Source organism: Naumovozyma dairenensis, chromosome 10 (assembly GCF_000227115.2).
Source record: "Naumovozyma dairenensis CBS 421 chromosome 10, complete genome".
NCBI lineage: Eukaryota > Fungi > Ascomycota > Saccharomycetes > Saccharomycetales > Saccharomycetaceae > Naumovozyma > Naumovozyma dairenensis.
In genome coordinates this window covers 316,391-338,972 of record NC_016488.1, presented here as the reverse complement: position 1 = coordinate 338,972, position 22,582 = coordinate 316,391, and the positions used below count along the sequence as shown (strand labels likewise).

The following is a 22,582-nucleotide window of genomic DNA, read 5'->3' as shown; positions in this document are numbered from 1 at the left end:
TATAGTACAAAAATGCCGCTTAACCTTTTGATTGTCTATCATTCTAAATCATTTTCTTTTAATCTTTCTAATTCATTATAAATTGAAACGACCCAAAGATCTCTCTCCTGTCTTGATCTAGCCATAAAGACCATCGATCTCCCACTTACACCTAACCGATTAACCAGTCTCAATGTCCCAGGATTTGATTCATAGTTTTTGTTTTTTACATATTCACCATCGGAATCAGTAACACTCTCTTCAGCATGTTCAGCTTTATGTTCTTGCATTTTCGAATACTTGGCAATTGCCCTTTTGGTCCCAAACCAAAGCGTGAAACAACGAGAAGACTCATTTTCTGTAGATTTCCAACCATCATCATAAGCCCTTGGTATGGCATGATTACCAGGGTTGATAATATCAAATGTATGATCCCTTCGTAGTAAGTCTAATTCAGTTGTTGTACCAGAATATAAATAACATTCACTTATTGGAATCGTTAAATAATGATTATAATCTATCACATTTTTTGCAAAGCCAGTCGTTGATCTATGGAAACAATTGAATAGAATTAAGAATCCTGGTATCAAAACGATATAATATTTCGAAAATACAGCATGCTTTTTAGGTTTTTGGTATAAGATACCTTTTTGAATGAGGGGTCTCAATAAAGACAAACTATTAATATTGAATATGGTCGGATCTGCTGTTGCTCTATCTGAAACCCATTTAGGTGTTTCTTCACATATATTTGATTCCAATAATTCTTCAATCCTCAGATTAGATAGATTTGTCATTTTCGTATTCCAGATATTTTCCGTATCCTGCTTAAGTCTTTGTTTCCAATAAATTGACATATTTGTTAAAGAGGTAGCCCATTCAGTAGCAACTTGAGGGGAGGGTGCTAATAATTTTAATTTCATTTTATTGGATGTTGTGATAATTATAGTAGAGCGTACAGTATCTTCCAATTCACTAATCCTTTCCCAAAACGTGTAATTAGCTACTTTTAATAATGAATACTTTACTTCATTATATTTCAAATCTTCAACCGCCCCATTTTGGACTTTTTGTATTTTAGTCATATCTAAAATATTTTCAGCCTTTAATATTTGGGCAACTCTTCTGTTAAAACATTTAAAAGAATATAGATCGTTTGTCTGGAACGTTTCTTTTGGCATATTATCATTTAGCCAAGATATATGGCTATCTAAATTTAACGCGTAAGGATTTTGTTCATATACCATTGGTAACGAGTTCAAGATCTTTTCATCATTTTCGATATCATGTGGGTTCTCTAACTCATCAAATGATGCTTCGATAGGTAAGGGTGGCATGGATTTAAACGATGACATGGAAAATAATAAGTTATCACTTGTGAAAAAATAAGAAGGTTTTAAATATATTTTACCGAAAGTTAACCATTCTTGTCCATATTTATTGGAGTATCTGATAAGAAAGCCTTCTATTGGTAAAGGTTCTATTAGCTTCACCTTATTTGAGGTCGTTGTCGATCTTGGATAGTGAATGAGTGGTCTGTATTCTAATGAATGTGAACTCATTAATTCACAAGGACCTCTTAGTAAACTGGATTCATGGCCGGAACACCATTCTATTCGATCATAACGTCGAAGATTACAACCAAGTACTACGTTAGCCTTTTCCCATTCTTTCAATTGGTCATATAGGCGTGCTTTCCTTAATTGATTTATAATTGAAGCTGTAATATACCTTAAAAATGGGAATTGAAGTATCCTGTAACCTCTCGGCAGGTAGAATATCTTTAATTCGTCTTCTTCATTCAATTGTAAATTGTGTAGATAATTCAATAAATCATTTTTAAGTGCTATATTTAAAGATACACCTACATCTGGAACCTTTATAATCATGGATTTAGGTATTTTCCTTAAATTGAGCGATTCACGTAAAAATGTGAACCAAATCCCCGAAGAATGAAGAGTACGACATCTCAAAATGTAAAATTTCAATTGAGTTGCATCTTTATACTCTGCTATTGTTGTTGGTCCATCTGAGCTAGTTATTTTATCATCCGGTTTTTGGATACAAATTGTTCTATCCAGAGTACTATAGAATTTAACGTGGCATTTCTTATTGAGATAAAAATCTAAGGAACTTCCATGCAAATTACTTGAATCCATTGATTTGTCCTCTAACTTCTTCGGGATCTTACGAGAGTGATAAAATTGTAATAAAAGTGGTGCATCACTTCTTCCAGTTACTCTAGCCACCACAATATATTCTTTCCATCTATCATATACCCTTGTATCGACGGGTTCATTCTCTGTGAAATTTGTTACAGGATCTTTGGTGCAGACAGCGGCTTTAACCATGACTAACATTTTTTCCATATATAGGATCTGACCAAAATTATTCTTCTTTAGAATATAGTTACTAAGAGACTGTTCTAATCCTAGTACATTTCTAACATTTTTATGGACTTTTTCCATAATTGCACATCTGTTGACTTTCTGTAATTCTTCTTTCAAACGATGGTTTTGGGTATTATTGTCATCACCAGCATCACGAAACACAAGATTTTCATTTTCTTTAATAGTTAACGGCTTTGGTGGCAAATTTTTTACGCTATGATAATATTTGCTCGCATTTTCGTGCCCGTTAGAGATGGTTGGGGGTGCCAAGTAGAACACGGGACTTGGATTGTATTTCGATGTCCTTGGTTTGTGATTTTGACCATTATATTTCAACTTTTTCTTTAATTCTTTATTACTTTGATATGATACTGATTCTTTATTATTTGGTAGCGCCACGTCTAGCCTATTTTCCTGTAATAATCGTTCTGGTCTCAAACTTGAACATGAAGATCTTTGTGCTTTATTGGAAGTTGAGTTTACTGGAGAAATGAGAAGGCTGTTCCTGGGAGACTCGAGAGTACATGCAGTCGTAGTCGAATGTAAAAGGGCATCGTTTTGAAAATTACTCGGCAAAGTAACACTTTTCTGTGGTTTAAAATGATGAACTGATGCCTTGATATTTGGGAATGTATAAAATTTAGACTCTAGTGTTTTTCGTTTAGGTTCATCATGTCGAAATGAACTATCCTCTATAGGTGTTAAAGAATTAGACGGCCGCGGGCATTGCAGTTCATCCACATCATTTGGAGCCTTTTTATTCCTTTGTTGTATGATTTCAGGAATACCATCATTTGTAATAACCAGTCTCCTATTGCCTATGACCCCTTTGGGGCTTCTAATTAGTTTGGCAGTTTGGCTTCTTGATGGTATGCTTTGTGAAGGATATTGATTTCTTAATCTCTTATATGATGCCTTAGGGAGAGTTCTCAAAAGCCTTGATTGTTTCTTATTATAGATGGTTCTATACCCATAAGTTGCCAAGAGTTCTGTTCTTTTTCGCAGTTTTCTAAGAGCAATCTTGGAAAAGGCCTTCCGAAACCCACTTTTTTGTTCCACATACCATCTATTGGGAACTCCTCCCAAAAGAACAACTTTGGAACAAAGAGATAATTCCACTGCTGATGTATACGACAACCTAAATGCAGTAAATGATCGCCTTGGGATCTTGAAAGTTTTATATTCTTTGGTATTGGGGCAAATATGTTTTATATATTTTTCCTCATCAGTTATTATATCGATAATATCTTTTATGGTTGAAGGCATTTCATAATTACTTGCTTCAATGTGGTACCAGTATAATGAGTTTGTACTTTTAAATCTGTTTCAATACCTTTCCATAACGTAATGCGTCATATATATTTGTCACTCCTTCATATGTTTGTTTGTGTAAAGGGATATATATATACTAAACAAAACGGCTGTCATTTGTCAATTGGTGTAAATCACATTCCTCGGAGTTTTTGGCCCTATTGTTTTAACTTCAAACTATAAATAGAATCTTTGTTTTAGGCGAAAAGAGGAGAAATGAGAGGAGTGGAGGACTTGAGAAGGGATATATCCTTTTCTGTAGGACACGAATTTCCCTTAAACTGGAAATGAATTTGTGTTACAGTATTAAAATATGGGAGAAAATGTTGTCTATTTTATTTACATTTCATTTGATGTCTTATACTAATAGAACATGACTAGAAAGGATGACACAAGTACAAAAGTAAAAATTTAAAAATAACAAAAGTCGGAAACTCATTTCTGGTCCTTTGATCTCTCATCTAAACTCAGTATAGTCTCTTTCTTTAGTACCTATGTATCTCGGCGATATATAAAGAAATGGCTTTAATAATATATAAGATGTCACTTTATATGTCTAAACTAATAATAGTCCTCGTAATCAAACCTGTCTGGCATTATTAACGGAGCGACAATAGTCCATCCATACAGTCCATAACAGATCCAAGCACTTATTATTTTCACCCAAGAATAGAAATATGTTCTCCCGACAGGAATAAAATCACCGACATCGTCTTGAGTAACATTTATAGTCAATAAAATTGCAATCCATTGTGTTGCAAAGAAAAATATCATGTGGAACAAAGAATAATTATACTTTGTTCCTGATAATTCATCATCATTCAATTCAGTTCCTTCATGGGTCTCTTCTCCACGTGTTGAAAGAGATCCAGTTCCAATCCATGCTGTATCATATAAAGCACTCTCTGGTAAAGAACCTTCTTCAACGGCTTGTTTGATTGCTTCATATCGGAGTTGATTTCTAGATTGACTTTCCAATCCTTCACTTTCTAAGTCATCATTTAAGTATATTGGTCCATTAGTGGAACTACCTTGGAATGCAGTGTTAGCTGCTGCTCTTGTTGTAGTATATGCAATGGCAATAAATGTAAATAACGATCCTAAAACAACACTCATTTTACGTGTACCGCTTGATCTGACCAATGGATTACACATTTTATCATCAGGCTCAGATGCCATTGCACTCATTGTCAAGTAAGTACAATACACTGATACCATACTACTTTGAGCCAACCCAGTTCTAGGATTAGCTTCTTGGATCTTCGGGTTAACAGACAATAATACCGTAAGTAATGTCAGAATAAGATTTATTGTCACAGCTGTTTGATTCATCTTACATTGGGATTTACAAAATAAAATATACATGACAACGGTCATGATTAATGAACCTGCATACATAGCAGATGTCCCTATGACTAGAAATTTCTGCCAAAACGAAGAATCTTCATCTTCCATTTCCACATGATATATACACGTTTCTGCCCATTCATGAGCAAAATCGACTAAAAGGATTAATCCCACTAAGATGAAAATGACACCACTAGGAACAGATACCCATTTAGAAAACACAATATAGAATTCATTAGGGATCAAAAATGAAACCACGACTAAAACCAAATATACAATAAACTTTAAAGACCACCATGAATTTTGTAATGTGGCACGTACATCTCTAGTAGATTTGACTCCCAATAAGATAAATGCCAGAAGTACATGCATGGTACCTAAGGCAAAATTTAATCTATGAACAGTGAAAAATCCACATTCACCTGTGGCAGCACACGTCTTCCCTGGCCATAAAAATGATTTATTAATTGACATAGATATCCATGATATCAGGGAATTCAGGAGTAACCAGCCTGCGTATAATAGTCTCGTCCCTAAAGAGGAGGAACCAAGTGAGGATACTGATTTTGAGACGAGATTAGAACAACAACCTCCTAGACATGATGCGACGAATGTGCTTCCCATGGTAATTGGAAGTGATATGACGGCCCCCATTATAGTTTGTGATAGATGATATTGATTTCTGGATAGCCTGATAGGTTTAGGTATTAATCTTGCTATATCTTTTTGGTTGAATCTTTTTAAAGATCTTATAACCTTGACGATATTAGCGAAGTTAGTATAGTTATCGTTTTCGAATTTTATCTGCGCACATAAATTAATCAGTGAAGAAAGAAGTGCCTTTCTCCCTTGAATCCCCTGCAAGGTCGAGATCGAAAAAAAATAAAGAGGTGCTTTCAATGCAAAAGGCAATTACTAGATGCCAGTGTTATGAATAATATCATAATCTTCGACATCAATTGGAATAATATTACAGTCGGTATTGCAGGTTCAAGTGAGCCAGCTGCAAAATATTTCCCGAAGGATCACAAATTGTTGTTTGAACAATCGGATTCTGAAATATATGAATTGTTTGATAACTGTTTCCAGAAAGGTTTAGATGTATCAGCTGATGGTACTAATGTAGTCATTTGGGAAGATACACTCTTTTCAGTTGCTGAGAAAAGGCGATATTGCAAGATACTATTACAAAAAATGAACTGTTCAAAAGTGATGTTTATACCACGATGTCTTTTATATTGTATTAGTAATAATGTAAGTAACGCTTTGGTAGTAGAGGTTAACTACCATCAAATTACATGTGTTCCCATATATGACTTACGTATTATTGATGAACACCTTAGAACTACAAAGGGAGCTTTAAATTGCTTCTCTCAAGACAATAATTTTGGTGTTACCGATCAATCTGTAGAGGAAATGCATGTTCAAAATCTGTTTAAGACACCGAAATCATTAAAGAAACCCGACTATGATGATGACGAACTTCCAATTGTGATACTTATAAAAGAGCTTGTTAAGAGTTTACAGATAGATATCGTCAAACCATTAACCACCAACCTATTCATAACCGGTATAGACACAAAACTAGAGAAAGTTAATCTCGACTCTACTTCTCGATTACCGCTCTATGGTAAGGTATTAAATTCCACAAGTTTATGGGATAATGGGTCAAGATATTCTCTTAGTTTGTTCATGGATGAGAAAAGTTTTGAACATTTACAAATAAGTCAAAACGACATCACCGGTGATAATTTCACTATACCTGACTGGTACGAATTGAAGTTCAAAGGGCGCATTATAAAGGATTAATTTAAAATATACGCTCTACTGCAGTACAGAGAAGGTTATTTATTATATGGTAATGGACCAATAAAGGACTTCAATTTTGATGGCTCTGTATCTCGAGCAACTCCAACTTTGAAACTTCAGAAATAAAAAGGTCATTCGACTCAATGTTCTTCTCTCCTAGTAGAGTTATATACCCGTTACTTAAATCATTTATCCTTTTTCTCATGTTAAATTCACTTATAGAAAGAACTGATGTCCTATGCTGGTTCAAACTTGTTAGAAGTTAAGACAAAATCAAGTTCAGTATTATCACCTCATGTTGAACAGTTTCCTTGTATATATTTTACATTTCATTGGCGCTAATATTCATCACTTAAATAGAAAACTCTGAGAAGCTAGGTATGAGCGCTAAGTTGATGCCCTGTTTTAAAACAATAGATTAACGTTAACGTTAGGACGGGGTGGGCGGTTCCAATTATTGCTCTTAAGGAACGTCGACGACAATACTACACCCATTGTATTTTAGAGAACGGGTCAAGATGCGAAATGTGCTACAGGATATATATCTTGACGGACATACATACGCTACCTGTCGAAGAGGGGAAGAATTAGACCACCAAACTGCATGAAAAGTGGTGGTATTCATTCATCAAACCTACTAAAACTTCAAACAGAGGTTTACTATGAAGAAAAGATAATCGAATATACAAATAGAGCATATTTTTATAGTATATCACACATGTCAAACTTATAAGAGCTAAAGAAGGTAGTTGTTACATCGCCTGGGTAAAGTTACAAAACTTTTAACTGATTTCTCAGCAAAGGAAGAAAATTCTCTTATGTTTCAATAGCAAGATCATTTACGGTCGTACGATGACGTGCACTCTTCCCATGTATTTCTCGAACAGTATTTCTGATAATGCTACTATTGATATTATACGCTAAAAGGTTTTGGATCTCAAGTGTGTTACACTGGCTTCCGAGAAGTCACGGTCAAGTTTACCAGGAAGTAACACGCTGACTTTCATGATATGATCTGCGAATCATAACCATGTCACGTTCGACATACCAAATTGAAACGTACAAGGTCACACTTTGTACGTTTCAACTTCACTGTCTACATAAGATATAACTAAACAAATAACTCGAAGAATCGAATTTCCCTTTTCTAATTTTTATTTTCTTTTATTTTTATACTTTTATAAAGCTGGAACTATTTAATTACAAGTATGGTCTTCGCTCTTAACAAGTACTTGTGGAGTTGTAAAAGGTACTTTCTTAGGTTTGGATGTCCTCGGCTGTGTTAACTTAAACTTCAACAGGAATTTGTCAGAAAAGTGTTTTTCGAACAAGTGTACATACGTGGTATAAAATAAGTGGAAGGTGCAAACGAATGCTCTGTTCTGTTTCAGCCGTCAGTTCACAAGGTGTGAAACCATACAAAGAAGTATTGCTGCATGTCAAATATCGTTGTAAGAAAATAACACGTTATAAAATTCATATACTTTAAATAACACTTAAATGACTTCTATGTAAAGAAACCAAAGATCTTTTACGTTTATTTTGTATTATTAAGTTATAATTACTTACTATTGATACATTGTAATTGTAATATCCACTTAAAGAATACAAAATAATTATTTTGTCAAGAAACTAACTTAAACTTTATTCTTATGTCCGAATCAACGTTACAAACTATCTTAAAGAAGCTTGAAAAGCTCGAACAAAGTACAAACGCCATTAACAGCTGTTTGGATGCACACTTTTCAGTTCTAGCTACTCATGCTAAAACTTTGGAACAAGCATCCTTATTGTTTGCTGACTTGAAGAAGGAAGAAATTGCCGAAGAAAAGAAGGAAGAAGAAGACTTTTGTGGTTTAGCCGAACAATCTCAAAAAAGCTCTGAAAAGGTGTTGAATGTTGAGAAGATGGAATCCTTGGCTGGTAATGCTAACCTCGCAGTCAATGCTTTGGATGAACGTGTTCGCAAAATCGAATTGACAGAACAACAAATTATTGACGTTGTTGAACAGAAGCTCAATGAGTTTCGTCTAAACGTCGAAAAACCTGGAAATGGAGGAGAATACCTCAGTTCTATCAAAACGGCCAGTTAATCTCGAAATGAAGAAATTGGAAGAAATCAAAACGAATATCCCTGAGCTAGTCGTTTTAGCTCCTAATCCTCGTATCGATGGTTTTACAAAGATATCTCCGATGCCAACATGGGAAAAATTACTTCTGAAATGATGATCAAGACTGGTCCTCGTATTGATGTAACAGAGCAATTATTGATGATCCAGGCTCAAATTATCGCCAAACAAATTCGTTTTAACGATTGGTCCCTCTTTTTGAGATTATGTTGTGGTCAAATTACTATCACTACCATTAGTAAATTTCTACGACCATTTCCCAATTGGTCAGAATGCCTCATTGCCATGTACAAGTACATTGATTTTGCCGCTTAGAATACAAAGAAGTATCGTGCTTTGGGGAATGTCAATCCCTCTCCGGGTACTTCGCTAAAAAGTTATTTAACTTCAGTACTCCATGAAGCAATGAATGTGAAAGGTATTACTGTTTTACCTCTTGTTTTCTCCACGTTTCCAGAAACCCTCGAAAATTTTCCTAGTCTAAGGCCACCTAAACCTGCTCATATCAACTCCATCCACGATCTTTTCGAATATATTAATGACGAGATTTCACCTCGTATTATTATTCCGGAAAAACCATTGAATAATCCCAACCTCTTCCTTCTTGACCCAAACGTTGGCGGTGGTATCAGATTTTTGTTCGACTGTATGAAGCTAGCTTGTTAAAATTTTTGAGACATAATTAGTAAGTTTTGAGTTGATTCACAAAAGTTGGTAGTTGATTCATGAAATAATAATCTTGTATTGTTTGAGTCGGCTGGCTATCACAAATAACAATGTATTGACAATATGTAAAAGATCCTCGTTTGTTTGTTTGTTTTTACATAAAGGTATTTAAGTGAAATATTAAAATACGTTTCATTGAATTTGAACCTCATGCTCACCGAAGGCAGGAAAAACAGAAATAGTTGGTCTCTTGGCCCAGTTGGTTAAGGCACCGTGCTAATAACGCGGGGATCAGCGGTTCGATCCCGCTAGAGACCACTAAATTTTTTTCCGTATTCTTTTTCCTTCTGAATGGATTGATTGACCTTTAATTTGAATGTGGTTATTAGATCATAGTGAGCAGCAATGACAATAGGTATCAGAATTGATCCATTTCTTAAAAAACATTGAGTACAAAGCATTAAATTAATAAGATTAGAATATGAGGACGAAAAAGAAAGATTTTGCTCTTATAGGTTTTTCATTGAGCCCTCTTGATTCAATGTTATTGAGTATTTTTCGCACAGGCGTCTCTGCCCCATCTTTCATTAAATAGAATAGATGTTATGTTCCCGAAATATACAGAAGTATATAGATATATGAATTTTTACATTTGTATTGCGAATTAAAGTAAGTTGCATTGGCAGGAAAAAAATTAGTCTATTATTACTCTACGTCCTTTTCTTTTGATAAATTAATCCACTTTTACTGCGGAATAGATAGTTCTAACGAAAAGCATACTACTCAAGAACCCTAAGGCACCAGTAACGACGAATGCCAAACTTGTTATCACAAAAGAGTACCCCATATACAAAAGAGCATTAGTGAATCCACCTAATTTAACTTCAGTAAATAGAAGAGAATGAAGGAAGACATAAAATGAACAGCCTAACCCTGCAATGAGGAAACTTCTCCATTGCCATTGCCAATTCTCAGCAGATAATGAATAATATGTGAATAGGACTGTCACTAATGATACTGTTAATGTGAATAAGATAGCAGAGCCAAATAGGAACCCATACATGTAGAATATCTTGTTGAACCATAAACTTGTGTAGACGAAGTATAATTCTACAGATAATGAACCGAATGAAAACAGACCTCCAATTAATGATGCAGGAATTGTCTGTAAATACCATTTTTGCGGTGGGATCACTTTGGATACTGTATTTGTCTTAGTTGGATGTATATCCCAATGACAAGTCTTACGAGCCATCAATGAGCCTGTAATGGAAAGTGGGACACCGATGAAGAACCATAATAATATTAAAGATGTGAATGTGGCTAGTGGGATAACACCAGATGAATGAACAAAGATGAGAAATATGTTCAATCCTATTATAACAAGTAGTAACAAACCTGGAACTAAAAAAGGGGTCAAGATGCAATTTATATGCCATTTTTGACCATTGAAGAATTTATAAACGCCCATCGAGACGAACGAGCTAATGAAGCTGAAGCCAAGGTATAATAAGAACATGACTGTTGGTAGTGTACCTCTAGAACCAGGTGTAATCAATCCAACGGCAGGTAAGAATATGGTACAAATGATCATTAAGAACAGTTGTACACCTGATCCAACCAAAATGGACAATAACATGGGATGATCTGGAGCTCTGAAGACGTCACCATGGCCCAATTTCCAACTAGCATCTTCCTTTATAGTTTCATCTAAATTCAACTCACCATAACGAGAGAAATCGCTCTTTAATGCTTGTAAGAGGGAACGTGCTACAGCACATGACAATATTATGACGACGATGGAAAAGTTCACGATAGAAACCCATTGGATTGTTGGATCATACACATGTAAATATTTATCCCATCTAGTAACCCATGCGGTTTCTGAAGGTATAAACTCGACTGAATAAGTGAAATGAATATAATTCACTTCCGATTCACTCAAAGACAAAGCCTTCCCCGTGGGTTTACAGCCACCATCAGGGGAACGATCAATTGAAACAGGATTCACAGTCACACCAACAACTCTATAATTATCATTCCCGCGATCATGATATTCAATTCTAATATCGAAATGATTAACGAAGTAAGGCACTTCAATATCTTGCATTAAATTTTGAACAATATTCTTAGCATCTCTCTTATGTAAATCTCGAAACGTATCTGCTGAATTTGGCAAAAGTTTCTCCCCGGTAGTTTGTCTAATCTCTACAAGACCCAATTCAAACCCATTCCCATAAAAATTCGATTTAGTTCTCGTATCATAGACTTCTCTAGCAGCGGGTAATCCATCGATCAACCAATTCTGATAGTATCCATTTTTAATCAACTTATTAATGAACTTGGCGTCCCTACCGATGATTGTGGAATTACATAATCTTTCACACGTCTTGTTTTTTAACATGTTCAATTGGAAAGGAGAGTTATACAGCCTATCACCGAAGAGAACGGATCCAATGGAGACACCTGCTTTTTCAACGTGTTCTGGCTTACAGAAATGAAGTTTTTCATAATAGTAATCGTATGAATAGATGGTACGCTTATCATCTGTGGAGATATCCTGACCTTCTTGATTCTTGTGGTGATAATGCATAGAGGGTGTCAAGTGGTTCACTAAAAGTGGAATCTCATCACCTTCATGGTATGTGTTTGGTCCAAGGCCTGGTAATTGGATGGCAGCTGTGGAGGTCTGCAGTAGCAGCACGTAGGGGGAGTAGGAGGAATAGGAAATTAGTGCATTTGTAAAATACAAGACAAGAAAAAAAAACCCAAGAATAAAGGGACCGAAAGAAAACTAGGTTGCCTATACTTTGGAATGCATATATATATATATATATATATATATGTCTATATGGTTTTTGGATAGACACGTCAGATTAAGTAGAATCAATGGACCATAAAGACGCGATGGTCTTAGTTTCTTCTTCTTATATTCTATGTAGTAGCCAGATATGTTTTACATATTTCCATATTGCAAGAATGACAGCGCAACGAATCGCCAATTTTCAAAATTTTTCAGGAAAATTAAACAAGTTTGCAAGGATTCGAACTGCTGTATTTTGAAAATTGTTGAATTTGGATATTTTGACAAGACGTCTACGAGGGGTATCAGGGAGGCAAATCCAGCCAAAAGAAAAGAAGGCGGTTTGAAGGGAAAATCACTCTGAAGAATATCTTGAAGCGTCAAACAATGAACAGAAATGTGGTTATACTTAAAGATGGGATATGTATGCAATGTGCCAGCGATGTCTGGAATTCTAATACCTGCCAGTATGATTAGAAGGTAAAGCAAGAATACAATAAGACTCGGTTCCCATAATGGTCTTCTCCTACGAACATTACATGAACTTGCTCTTCCATCTGGATCATGCTAAGGAAAGTGTACCGCCTGAAATCGCCAAGAGAATAGTATCCAATGCCATCGCCCCTGTCATTACAGTGACTTCGACTCCACAACTTGATAACCATATACAAGAAACTTATAATATCGATTCCTTGTATATGCTTCTTCGATATTTTGGAGGTTGTGTATCTGACAGAGATCAAGCAAACGAATTGGTTGGGAAGCAAGAGCTTGATGTCACTCATCCTACAAATCCCTCCAATCCTGTTTCATCTTTGATCGTACCATCTGGGCAACAGCAACCACCTTTGAAAGCTCGTAGGGGTAGGAGTAGATCAAATAGTCTTTTCCAAAGAGACTCCACACAATCTCAATATATTAGGTTCACAAAACCTATAGATGATATAGTCGCTATCAAGAGTAGTAACGATATGTTATTCGATTATCATTCTTTGGAAATATATCTAGAACAGTATCTACAATTAATTGCTACAAATACAAATAATTCAACTCCTTATGAACTACTAAAAAATTCAATCTATCATAATTTTTTCTCATTGGCAATTTCATCAACTACGCAATTATCGCCATATGAAACGTTCAATCATCCAATAGTCTCCCTAATTGCAGTAGACATATCAATGGGACAAACATACGACGATATTAGAGATCTTTTGGTCGAATTTAAAAACCTTAATACTACTACTCCAAATTTCCCAATATTCATGAACACAAATGATATGTTGCCTATATTCTTATTATGTTATGATGCTAATTATCAAGAACAATTCGAAATATGTCAATCATTGACGAAACGTCTGAAAAAACAATTATTTGTAGAGAGTCTCATATTACCATTATGGAATGAACAATATGAAATTGATATCAAAGTAGATTTACATCAACCAATTATGTCCTCCTTGGAAGAAATGATTTATTTCCTGCAGACTCCATTCTCTGCCAAACTGTCAATCTCACTAATCAATTCCATATATAATATTCTAGATAGTCTAATCTACGACCTTATGCTCCCCTTTATGAAACGCAAACTTTTATTCTGGGAAGAAACAATACTCCAACCAAGAAGATCCCTATTCCATGGTGCCAAATTCCTAAAGAAATTCATGACTAAAAACAACAATGGTCCCCAAGAAAATATTCTCACGAAAGATAGCGAGGGGAACGAATATTTTGCATTCTCATCCACTGAATTACTAATGCGTAAATTAGCAGATTGGTCCATGATGATATCAGATTTCAAAACCGCATATTCCACATACGAATCATTGAGTCGTGATTTGGACACCTTTCCAAAATATTTAGCATCGTGCTTAGAATGGTGTGCCACATCGTTATTAATGGGGGCTCAAAGTATAGTCACAGTGAAAATGATTAAAAATGATATAAATCCATTGATTGAACGTGCATTACAAACCTACGAGAATTGCGCAATAACATTAATTCAAGATACTACGAATAAAGTCTTTGCAGAACAGTCAGTGGAACCTCTTCGTTCATACGAGACAAGATGTATGATTCTGTTGTCAGAATTGTTTTTATCTCTCAGTGATACTTGGACTTCTACACCTTATGCTATTACGTATTTGGAGACTATCTTAACGGAATGCAAGTTGGGACCTTGTTCACAAATACAAATATGGGAAAGGCTCAGTGATTGTTATAAATTAAGAATTGATCCAAGGATAAGATATAAGATAAACGATACCGCCACTACTACAACTACAGTTACTACGACGACGGCGGACAAGGTAGTGGCAACACCCAGCACAGACAAACCAAAAACCATTCAATGGGAATCTGATTTAGAATCGAAATTGGGTTCAGGTAAAAATATATTATCCAAAGGGTTCACTAGAAGGAGGAAATCTGCGTTCTTTAGGTTAATTGCAGCCAAAAAATGGGCTGAACAAAAGCAATGGCGTCAAGTAGCATGGTGCTTGAAAGATATGGAAAGTATATATGATGCCACTGATCTTGGTAAACGAGATGATTTAATAGTAGCAAAACTAAGGAACCTATTAGATGAGAATATTGGTGGTGATGATGGAAATTTTAAACTGAAAGATGAGAAACTATCTGCCGATCACATCGAGGTCTCTTCATAGCTGTATGTGTTAAAATGAAAGAGAAGCATTTAACTCTACGTAACGCGGTAAAAATTAATGAATAATCTTCATATTCTCTCATAGATATTTATATATATATATATATATATCGATCTCTATGTTTATCTATCAACCCATTTATTTCCATTTATAGAGACCAGGAAAAAAGCCTTGAACATTTGCATACGGATTTTTAATCTTCAACTGCATCAACAATTGCTCTATATCTTTTCTGTCGATCAGCCATATCTAAAAAAATCTTGTATTTAGCATCTAATAAGATACGATCAGGATGATCCTTTGGTACTGGCATAATGTAACTTCCAACTTTAGTCATTTTATTCATAGTACTCCATAATATATTTTCTGTATTTATCACTGTATCTGACTCTGATCCATTAAGCTGATACAATTTGCTAGCAGATGCACCCAGAATGGCGGCACCAAATACAACAGCCGAATCGATATATTCGGGTATTATGACAGATAAACCTGAACAATCTGCCAGGAGTTTCATCAGGAGACTATTTCTACATTGTCCACCAGACATATAAATGGCAGATATTTCATGACCAGCATCACACATGGCTTCAATGATTTGTCTATTTTGTTGAGCAATAAACTCACAAGCAGCAAGGTATGTCTTAGCTAAATTATCCAGACTTGTATCCATTGATAACCCTACTATAGCACCTTTCATGGATGGGTCAGCCAAGGGAGATCTATTCCCGTGCAAATCTCCATAAAAAAATATATGTTTAGCAAGACATAAAACAGATCGCTCGTTGGATCTCTTTGCCATTTCTGCTAATCTAGTGTTAAGATAATCAAACTTGTTCATACCATTTTTCTCAGAAATTTCTTCAAGTTCTTTATATGAGGGATGCGTTTGCAAGACGTGTTGTAGTAATGCACCAGTACAACTTTGTCCACCTTCAGTACACCAATATCCTTTAGTAATGGTATCTTTATATGGACCCCAAACACCCGGGACAAATATAGGATCTTTTGATAGCACAATGTGACATGTGGATGTACCTGCCACCGCGGCCAATCTCCCAATTGCATTCGCCATCCCAACTCTAAATAGTTGTTCTAGATCAACTGTACCTGAGCCCACAGTTCCAAGCCAACCTGCATATGCATCAATTATACCTGATCCAACGATGCACTCTTTTGATAGCTCTAATTCTTCAATAGCTTGATCGTTCAAGGGTGCTATATATTCACCAGCAGTCAAAAAATTACGCCCATGCGATCCAGATACTGAACCTCCCAGTTTTGCATAATCATTGTAAGTCAATTCTTCAAGATCAATATTTCGAAGGAAATCCTTTGACCAACCCAATTTAGAGCCCTCGACACCCATGGGTACCATTCCCTGCTTACAAACGACAGAGCAAAACGATCTTGTTTTCCTTCCTGTAGCTTTAAACGTTAAATAATCAGCCAAATCATAAAATTCACATCTTGCAAACACATCTTTACTCATATGTCTTTTCAACCATTTAATCTTGGGTAATTCCATTTCAATTGACATTTGTCCTCCAACATATTTCAAACACTCATCGTTAGTAGAATTAATCTCTTTGGTCTCCTTCAGGGCCCTATGATCCATCCACAATATAATATCTTGATTAGAATCATTAAAATCAGGCCCTACAGCAACGCCTCGATTAGTTACCTTATCCACGACGACTAATGAACATGTAGCATCAAACCCGATTCCCTTAACTTGATCTCTCGTACACCCTAATTCGTTTACCACTTTCTTCACGCAAAAGCAAACAGCCCTCCAGATTTCTTGGGAGGATTGCGTAATGCAATCAGTTTTCAATTCTTGTCTATGAATGGATAATTCTGCTTGTGATTTGATGGTTCCCAAATCATCGATGATACATGCTCGTACAGAGCCTGTACCGACGTCCACACCAATGTAATAATAGATGTCCTTCTCCATTGTGTGTTCGAGTTAACCGTGTTGGATTAAAAGGGCTAAGCCAACTGACTGATGCTTACAACTTTGAGAATATTCCCCTCTTAAATGCCAAGATTCTCGACTATGTAATGGGGTCTCGAAGGTTATCTTCATTGAATTAAACCTTTAACTGTACGAGCAAGATCCCACCAGTTTTCGAGCTGGGAAAGATGCCGCGGTAAGGTTTGGGAAAATGAAGTAACAACACTAAAAAAAGATTCAAATAATGGTTTTAATGCATGAAGAACAATTGATCATTGATCGAATAAAGAAGAGGAGAGTGTTCTAGTCTACCAATCTATTTGGAAACACTAGCCAAACTGTTAAGGAAGTAACGTTGGTATATTAGGTCTTACTCCAGGAGACGCTACAATCGCTACTACAAGGAAATGGGTCTGTTAGAAAGAGTACAAAGAGTAATAGTCTCCCGGGGTCTCATACCCAAAATCATGGCTCAACTCCCCAAAATCTCCATCATATTTGTCGCGATTAGTATTCTTATGATTGCCATCTTGCCAATGGATGGACAATACCGCAACACATACATTTCTGAAAATGCTTTGATGCCGTCACAAGCCTATAGTTATTTTAGAGAGACTGAATGGAATATTGTTAGAGGGTATAGGAATGAACTTGTTCATATGGAAAACTCTACATCGAGGGAAAGGAACCAAATTATGGAATCTTGGTTGAATGAGTTTGGCGTAAAGACTCAAATTTATGAAAATCGCGATAACGAGGTTCTTTATGGTGTATTCCATGCTCCAAGGGGTGACGGCACCGAGGCAATAGTGCTTGCAGTCCCATGGTTTAACGTAGATGGTGAATTTAATACAAATGGTGCTGCTGTCGGGGTTGCTTTGGCCAGATATTTCTCACGTTGGCCCGTTTGGTCTAAAAATATCATTGTTGTGTTTAGCGAAAATCCTGATTCTGCATTAAGATCTTGGGTGGAAGCTTATTATACGTCATTAGATTTAACTGGTGGTTCCATCGAAGCAGCTATCGTGTTGGATAGTCCAGGTGAAAACGATTATTTCGATTATTTGGAAGTTTATTATGATGGATTGAATGGTGAACTCCCTAATTTGGATTTAGTTAATATTGGTATCTATATCGCGGAACATGAAGGTATGAGAGTTTCATTACATGGGACACCATTTGATCAAATAAAAGAGAATAACTATTGGACAAGGTTAAAGATTTTAGTTGCCAGTATTCAAAGTTCAGCATTTTCTGGCTTAACAAAGACTCATGGGAATGAAGCATTCAGTGGATGGAGAATCCAATCAATTACTTTGAAAACGAAGGGTAACAGTGGCCCATTAGATATTACATGTTTTGGTCGTGTCCCGGAAGCAATGTTTAGATCAATAAACAATCTTCTAGAGAAGTTCCATCAATCATTCTTCTTTTATTTATTATTGGCTCCAAGACAATTTGTTTCAATTAGTAGTTATTTGCCATCAGCTGTCATCCTTTCTGTTGCATTTGTTATTGCCTTTATGGATTCATATATTAATAATCCATCTTTCGCATTACCATTTTTCAGCAATTATACTCTAATACCTGCCATAGTATGGACTGTTACGTTGGTTGCATGTTTTATCTTGGCTCAATTATTCTTAATTCTTCCAATACCATCTCTGTTACTGTTAATTAACATTGTTATTTCCATTTCATCTATAATAATACAAAACAAAAAGTTGTTCAAACCTGCTGTCTCTAACAGATTAAGAAGTTTTGCATTTTTACATTTAAGTTTAATTCTAACATCATTATTAATGGTTAATTTCCCACTCTCCTTCATGATCGGATTAATGGCATTCCCAATGACAAAGGTTCGGAGTATTACCGCCAATACAGCTCCACAGATTAAACTGGAAAATATTATCCTGTTGATGATATCAAATCCATTTATTGCATTAATCATCTACAATAATGTCTCTTCCAACTCAGGATTACAAGGATTACAAGGATTACGAGTCATAAATAGGTTAATATCTGCGTGGAAAGATATGAGATGTTGGACTTGGTTTGTCCTTTGTCTGGGATGGTTGCCATCATGGATAATGGTAGCTATCTCTGTTATAGAAAATGAAAGGGAACCTACTTCACATGATGTGAAAAAGAATGAGTAGATAGATTGATTCAATATCAAAACTGTATGCCAAGGGATCTACTTATTTTATTTATTACATAGCCTAATGAAAATAATCACTCGATAGTTGGTCCGCTTGGAGAATAAATAGAAAACCAGTCACCTTAAGCTTTCAGATTGCAGTTTCGAGGTTAACAATATCTCTCTATTTTGTTTAATAGTGTTACAGTAACGCAAAGTTAAGTCTCAAAGTTATATTAATACACTGGAATTTAAAAGTCAGAGTTATCAATTATTTGCCATCTTTTCTTGTCGATGTAACTGATTTCATTAGTAATTTTAAATGAATGAAAAGTATCCATCATCACCTTGCTGCTCGACAGCACCTCCAAAAACTTTACAAGGCATTGTCTCAACGTCATCTGGATTATATAACGATCTAACATTATCGGAAAAGAAGACATTGTTTCTTTCTGAGGATATATATTCTCTCACTTGTCTTACGTAGATACATACAGAAGTTTCAGTTTATTGTACTTAGTAGTCGCTGCCGCCCAGCTCTTTGGGAAATTTGCAATATATAATAAACTTTCGAAAAAAATACTCATCATATTAAGAAACAAGAATTATTAATTGAGGTAACGTGGTGAAGTGAAGTGAAGTGATCAAGCCTTTCAGGTTTATTTAAAAGTCTTACCATAACCCATTACAGTATTTATAACTGAAGTTAACTAATGACAGAGACTAGAACGCCATCAAATTCTTTAAGAGATCGAGCGACTTTATTCGTTAATGAAGAAGGTGATGATGATAATGATGAAGAACAACAACAACTACACGAGAACTCGATACAAAAAAACGGTATAGAAGGTTCTAATAGTGAAGAGGAAGGAGCTGCTACCAGTAATAAGGGGTCTATGACACGTCCTAGGTCCGAAGTAAACGGTGATGACGATGATGGTAATGAAGACGAGAGAGATCCGAAAAGACGTCACTATGGTTCTTATTTGATCCCCAATGTAGGAGAATCATACATGGATTATGTGGATCCAGAAGTTGATGTAGATTTATTGAAACGTGGGGAGGTAACTTTTCTAAATTTCCAAAGATCGATACATGGCCAATTAGATGAAGTAGTTTATGAATTAATTCGAACAAAATCATTAACTGAAGAAACATTAGCTGCGAATTTCCCTCATTTCCATGCTCCCACTAGATGTGCCTTGTTTAAAAGAAGATATGTTGCTGATAATGAAGGTAGAGTACGTGATCAATTGAGAGGCAATAGAATTGTTTGTGATCCCGTGTTATTATATGAAATGATGATGACATGCCATTTAATGAATGATCATGCACAATATAGGAGATGTCATGTAGCACTTTCATCTATTTATGCTAATATAACTCGTGATTTCTTATACAAAGCCGTTCAATTTTGTTCAGTTTGTAATCCAAGTAAACTTGTTGGTCCACTTTTAAAATTTAAGCATGTTAATTATTATAAGGGAATGTTACCATTGGAAAGAGTTCATATTGAAATTTTTGAACCATTTAATGGTAAGAAAATTGAAGGGAAATATTCACATGTCATATATTGTAGAGATTATCGATCAAGATATATAATGTTAGAACCATTGAAGAATACTAAATTTAAAAATTTAGTTTCCGCTATTGCTAAATTACTTTTCAATTTACCCAGAATACCAATATTTATTGAAACTGTTTCATTAAATACACAAGATGCATTTGATATCTTTGAAGCCATTGTGGAAAAATATCAAATTAATGTAGGCCTTGGTATGAAGACAGCAAAACGTTTCCATACAAGAGGTGTCAAACAAATGAAAATTCTATTAGAAGGCCATAGAAAAGAATGTTTAAATGATTGGACAATGTGTTTGAAATATGGGCCTCACAATTATAATACAAAACATAATGATAGAGCATGTGGAGTCCCAGTTGATTTACTTACATGTAATGTTAAAGATGTTACACATAAGAGTATTGAAAAATATGAACAAATTATTAGAACATTACCAAAGGATAATATAGTACAAATAGGTAATGGTTCAATTTATTTGGAAGAGAAAGTTAAGGATCCTAATATTGATAACTATGATGCTATGCTGGGTGAAGAATATGATTCTGAACAGGAAGATAATAATAATAAGAATACGGATCAAGATCTTGCTTATGAACACCCTGATTATGAGTATGACGAGGAACAGTTGAAAAGACGACCTGTGTATGGTATTTCTTCATCGACAGATAAAGAAAAAGAAAGCGAATCGATAATGAATGATAACCATGTGGAAGAGAATATTGAAGAAGAAGAAGAAGATCAAATACAAATCGATTCTAATCCAGAGGATAATGCGGATAGTAATAATAATGATGATGCTGAAGAGGAAAAAGACGAAAAAGAAACTGAGCAAAAGTACTTAGATAAACGTGATAAATCTAATGATATTTCTTATGATGTATCGAGAGATGAAAGTGGTGAAATCCAAGGGCCGTCAACATCTTACTACAATGAAAGGGTAGAAAATGATTCCCTTGCAGTTGTAGGTGACGATGATGATAATATAAAATATTCAGTAGAGCTCTGACTGGCACTACGGTTATTTATTTTCTTATGAACATTATACATATTATATAACATAGATATATGTATGATATTATCTTTATAGACAACAAATTGTTTTTTTGAAAGTGTAATTTTTCCTTTATATTATTAAGTTCTATTTATTCTTTATACGTAATCAGTTCCTTATTTACTCCTTTTTTACACTTTTTAGAAAAAAAAGGTTTTGTTTTTATTTTTTATTTTTGGCTTTGTTTTCTTTCCATATTCATATTCATCATTAATAACATCTTTGTTTTCAAGATTCTCTTTCAAAAAAACACAACAACGCAAGATATTAATTTGAGTTAGCAATGGATTGTAAAGGAGCTTCCAATCTTGATTGATACCATGGTAATTTAGTCATTAAAGAACTGACACCATCGAAATCGACGTTAGCGTATAAAGTTGTGTAGGAATCATCACTAGCTGTAAATAAAGCTTTACCAACGTCTAATACACCAGCTGGTAAGGTATCTAAAGAGACACCTGAATCTGGAGTAAATGCTAAAGCAACGTAATCATTTAAATTTGATTTAACATCGTCTAATAAAACTTTCAATTCAGCAATTTCGGTAGTTGTGTTAGCGACAGCAGCAGAAGCGACAGAAGCGGAAGCAATGGCAGCTAATAAAACGGTAAATTTGGTGTTCATTTTATATTGTGATTGGTTAGTTAGTTAAATGGGGTTTGTTATGATTAGTTTTTCAAAATAATAATTTAGTAAATAAAAATGTTTCTTGTTTTGACAATTAAAAAAAAAAAATAACAAATATTGTT

At 35.0% G+C, this 22,582-nt stretch overlaps 10 protein-coding genes and 1 non-coding gene across 11 annotated transcripts; 6 read left to right on the top strand and 5 right to left on the bottom strand.

Moving 5' to 3' along the window:
- Positions 1–38: 38 nt before the first annotated feature.
- On the bottom strand, positions 39–3,635 carry SPO71 (Spo71p; the record flags this gene model as incomplete). The annotated part of the gene is made up of 1 exon (XM_003672233.1): positions 39–3,635. One exon carries the CDS (start codon positions 3,633–3,635, stop codon positions 39–41), a length of 3,597 nt encoding a protein of 1,198 aa, XP_003672281.1.
- Positions 3,636–4,241: 606 nt separating this feature from the next.
- On the bottom strand, positions 4,242–5,681 carry TMS1 (Tms1p; the record flags this gene model as incomplete). The annotated part of the gene is made up of 1 exon (XM_003672232.1): positions 4,242–5,681. One exon carries the CDS (start codon positions 5,679–5,681, stop codon positions 4,242–4,244), a length of 1,440 nt encoding a protein of 479 aa, XP_003672280.1.
- Positions 5,682–5,957: 276 nt separating this feature from the next.
- Positions 5,958–6,836, top strand: ARP10 (Arp10p; the record flags this gene model as incomplete). Its single annotated transcript, XM_003672231.1, has 1 exon — positions 5,958–6,836. One exon carries the CDS (start codon positions 5,958–5,960, stop codon positions 6,834–6,836), a length of 879 nt encoding a protein of 292 aa, XP_003672279.1.
- Positions 6,837–9,370: 2,534 nt separating this feature from the next.
- On the top strand, positions 9,371–9,631 carry NDAI0J01430 (uncharacterized protein; the record flags this gene model as incomplete). Its single annotated transcript, XM_003672230.1, has 1 exon — positions 9,371–9,631. One exon carries the CDS (start codon positions 9,371–9,373, stop codon positions 9,629–9,631), a length of 261 nt encoding a protein of 86 aa, XP_003672278.1.
- A 244-nt stretch (positions 9,632–9,875) lies between these two features.
- NDAI0Jtrna1I lies at positions 9,876–9,949 on the top strand. The gene has a single exon. It is a non-coding gene; the product is annotated as a tRNA-Ile (tRNA).
- A 415-nt stretch (positions 9,950–10,364) lies between these two features.
- Positions 10,365–12,224, bottom strand: TMN2 (Tmn2p; the record flags this gene model as incomplete). Its single annotated transcript, XM_003672229.1, has 1 exon — positions 10,365–12,224. One exon carries the CDS (start codon positions 12,222–12,224, stop codon positions 10,365–10,367), a length of 1,860 nt encoding a protein of 619 aa, XP_003672277.1.
- A 725-nt stretch (positions 12,225–12,949) lies between these two features.
- Positions 12,950–15,100, top strand: TRS85 (Trs85p; the record flags this gene model as incomplete). Its single annotated transcript, XM_003672228.1, has 1 exon — positions 12,950–15,100. One exon carries the CDS (start codon positions 12,950–12,952, stop codon positions 15,098–15,100), a length of 2,151 nt encoding a protein of 716 aa, XP_003672276.1.
- Positions 15,101–15,293: 193 nt separating this feature from the next.
- Positions 15,294–17,060, bottom strand: NDAI0J01400 (putative phosphotransferase; the record flags this gene model as incomplete). The annotated part of the gene is made up of 1 exon (XM_003672227.1): positions 15,294–17,060. The coding sequence occupies one exon, from the start codon at positions 17,058–17,060 to the stop codon at positions 15,294–15,296; it is 1,767 nt and encodes a 588-aa protein (XP_003672275.1).
- Positions 17,061–17,467: 407 nt separating this feature from the next.
- GAA1 (GPI-anchor transamidase subunit GAA1) lies at positions 17,468–19,219 on the top strand (the record flags this gene model as incomplete). Its single annotated transcript, XM_003672226.1, has 1 exon — positions 17,468–19,219. One exon carries the CDS (start codon positions 17,468–17,470, stop codon positions 19,217–19,219), a length of 1,752 nt encoding a protein of 583 aa, XP_003672274.1.
- Positions 19,220–19,913: 694 nt separating this feature from the next.
- Positions 19,914–21,788, top strand: FOB1 (replication fork barrier binding protein FOB1; the record flags this gene model as incomplete). The annotated part of the gene is made up of 1 exon (XM_003672225.1): positions 19,914–21,788. The coding sequence occupies one exon, from the start codon at positions 19,914–19,916 to the stop codon at positions 21,786–21,788; it is 1,875 nt and encodes a 624-aa protein (XP_003672273.1).
- A 312-nt stretch (positions 21,789–22,100) lies between these two features.
- Positions 22,101–22,457, bottom strand: NDAI0J01370 (SRP1/TIP1 family protein; the record flags this gene model as incomplete). Its single annotated transcript, XM_003672224.1, has 1 exon — positions 22,101–22,457. The coding sequence occupies one exon, from the start codon at positions 22,455–22,457 to the stop codon at positions 22,101–22,103; it is 357 nt and encodes a 118-aa protein (XP_003672272.1).
- Between the last annotated feature and the right edge of the window lie 125 nt (positions 22,458–22,582).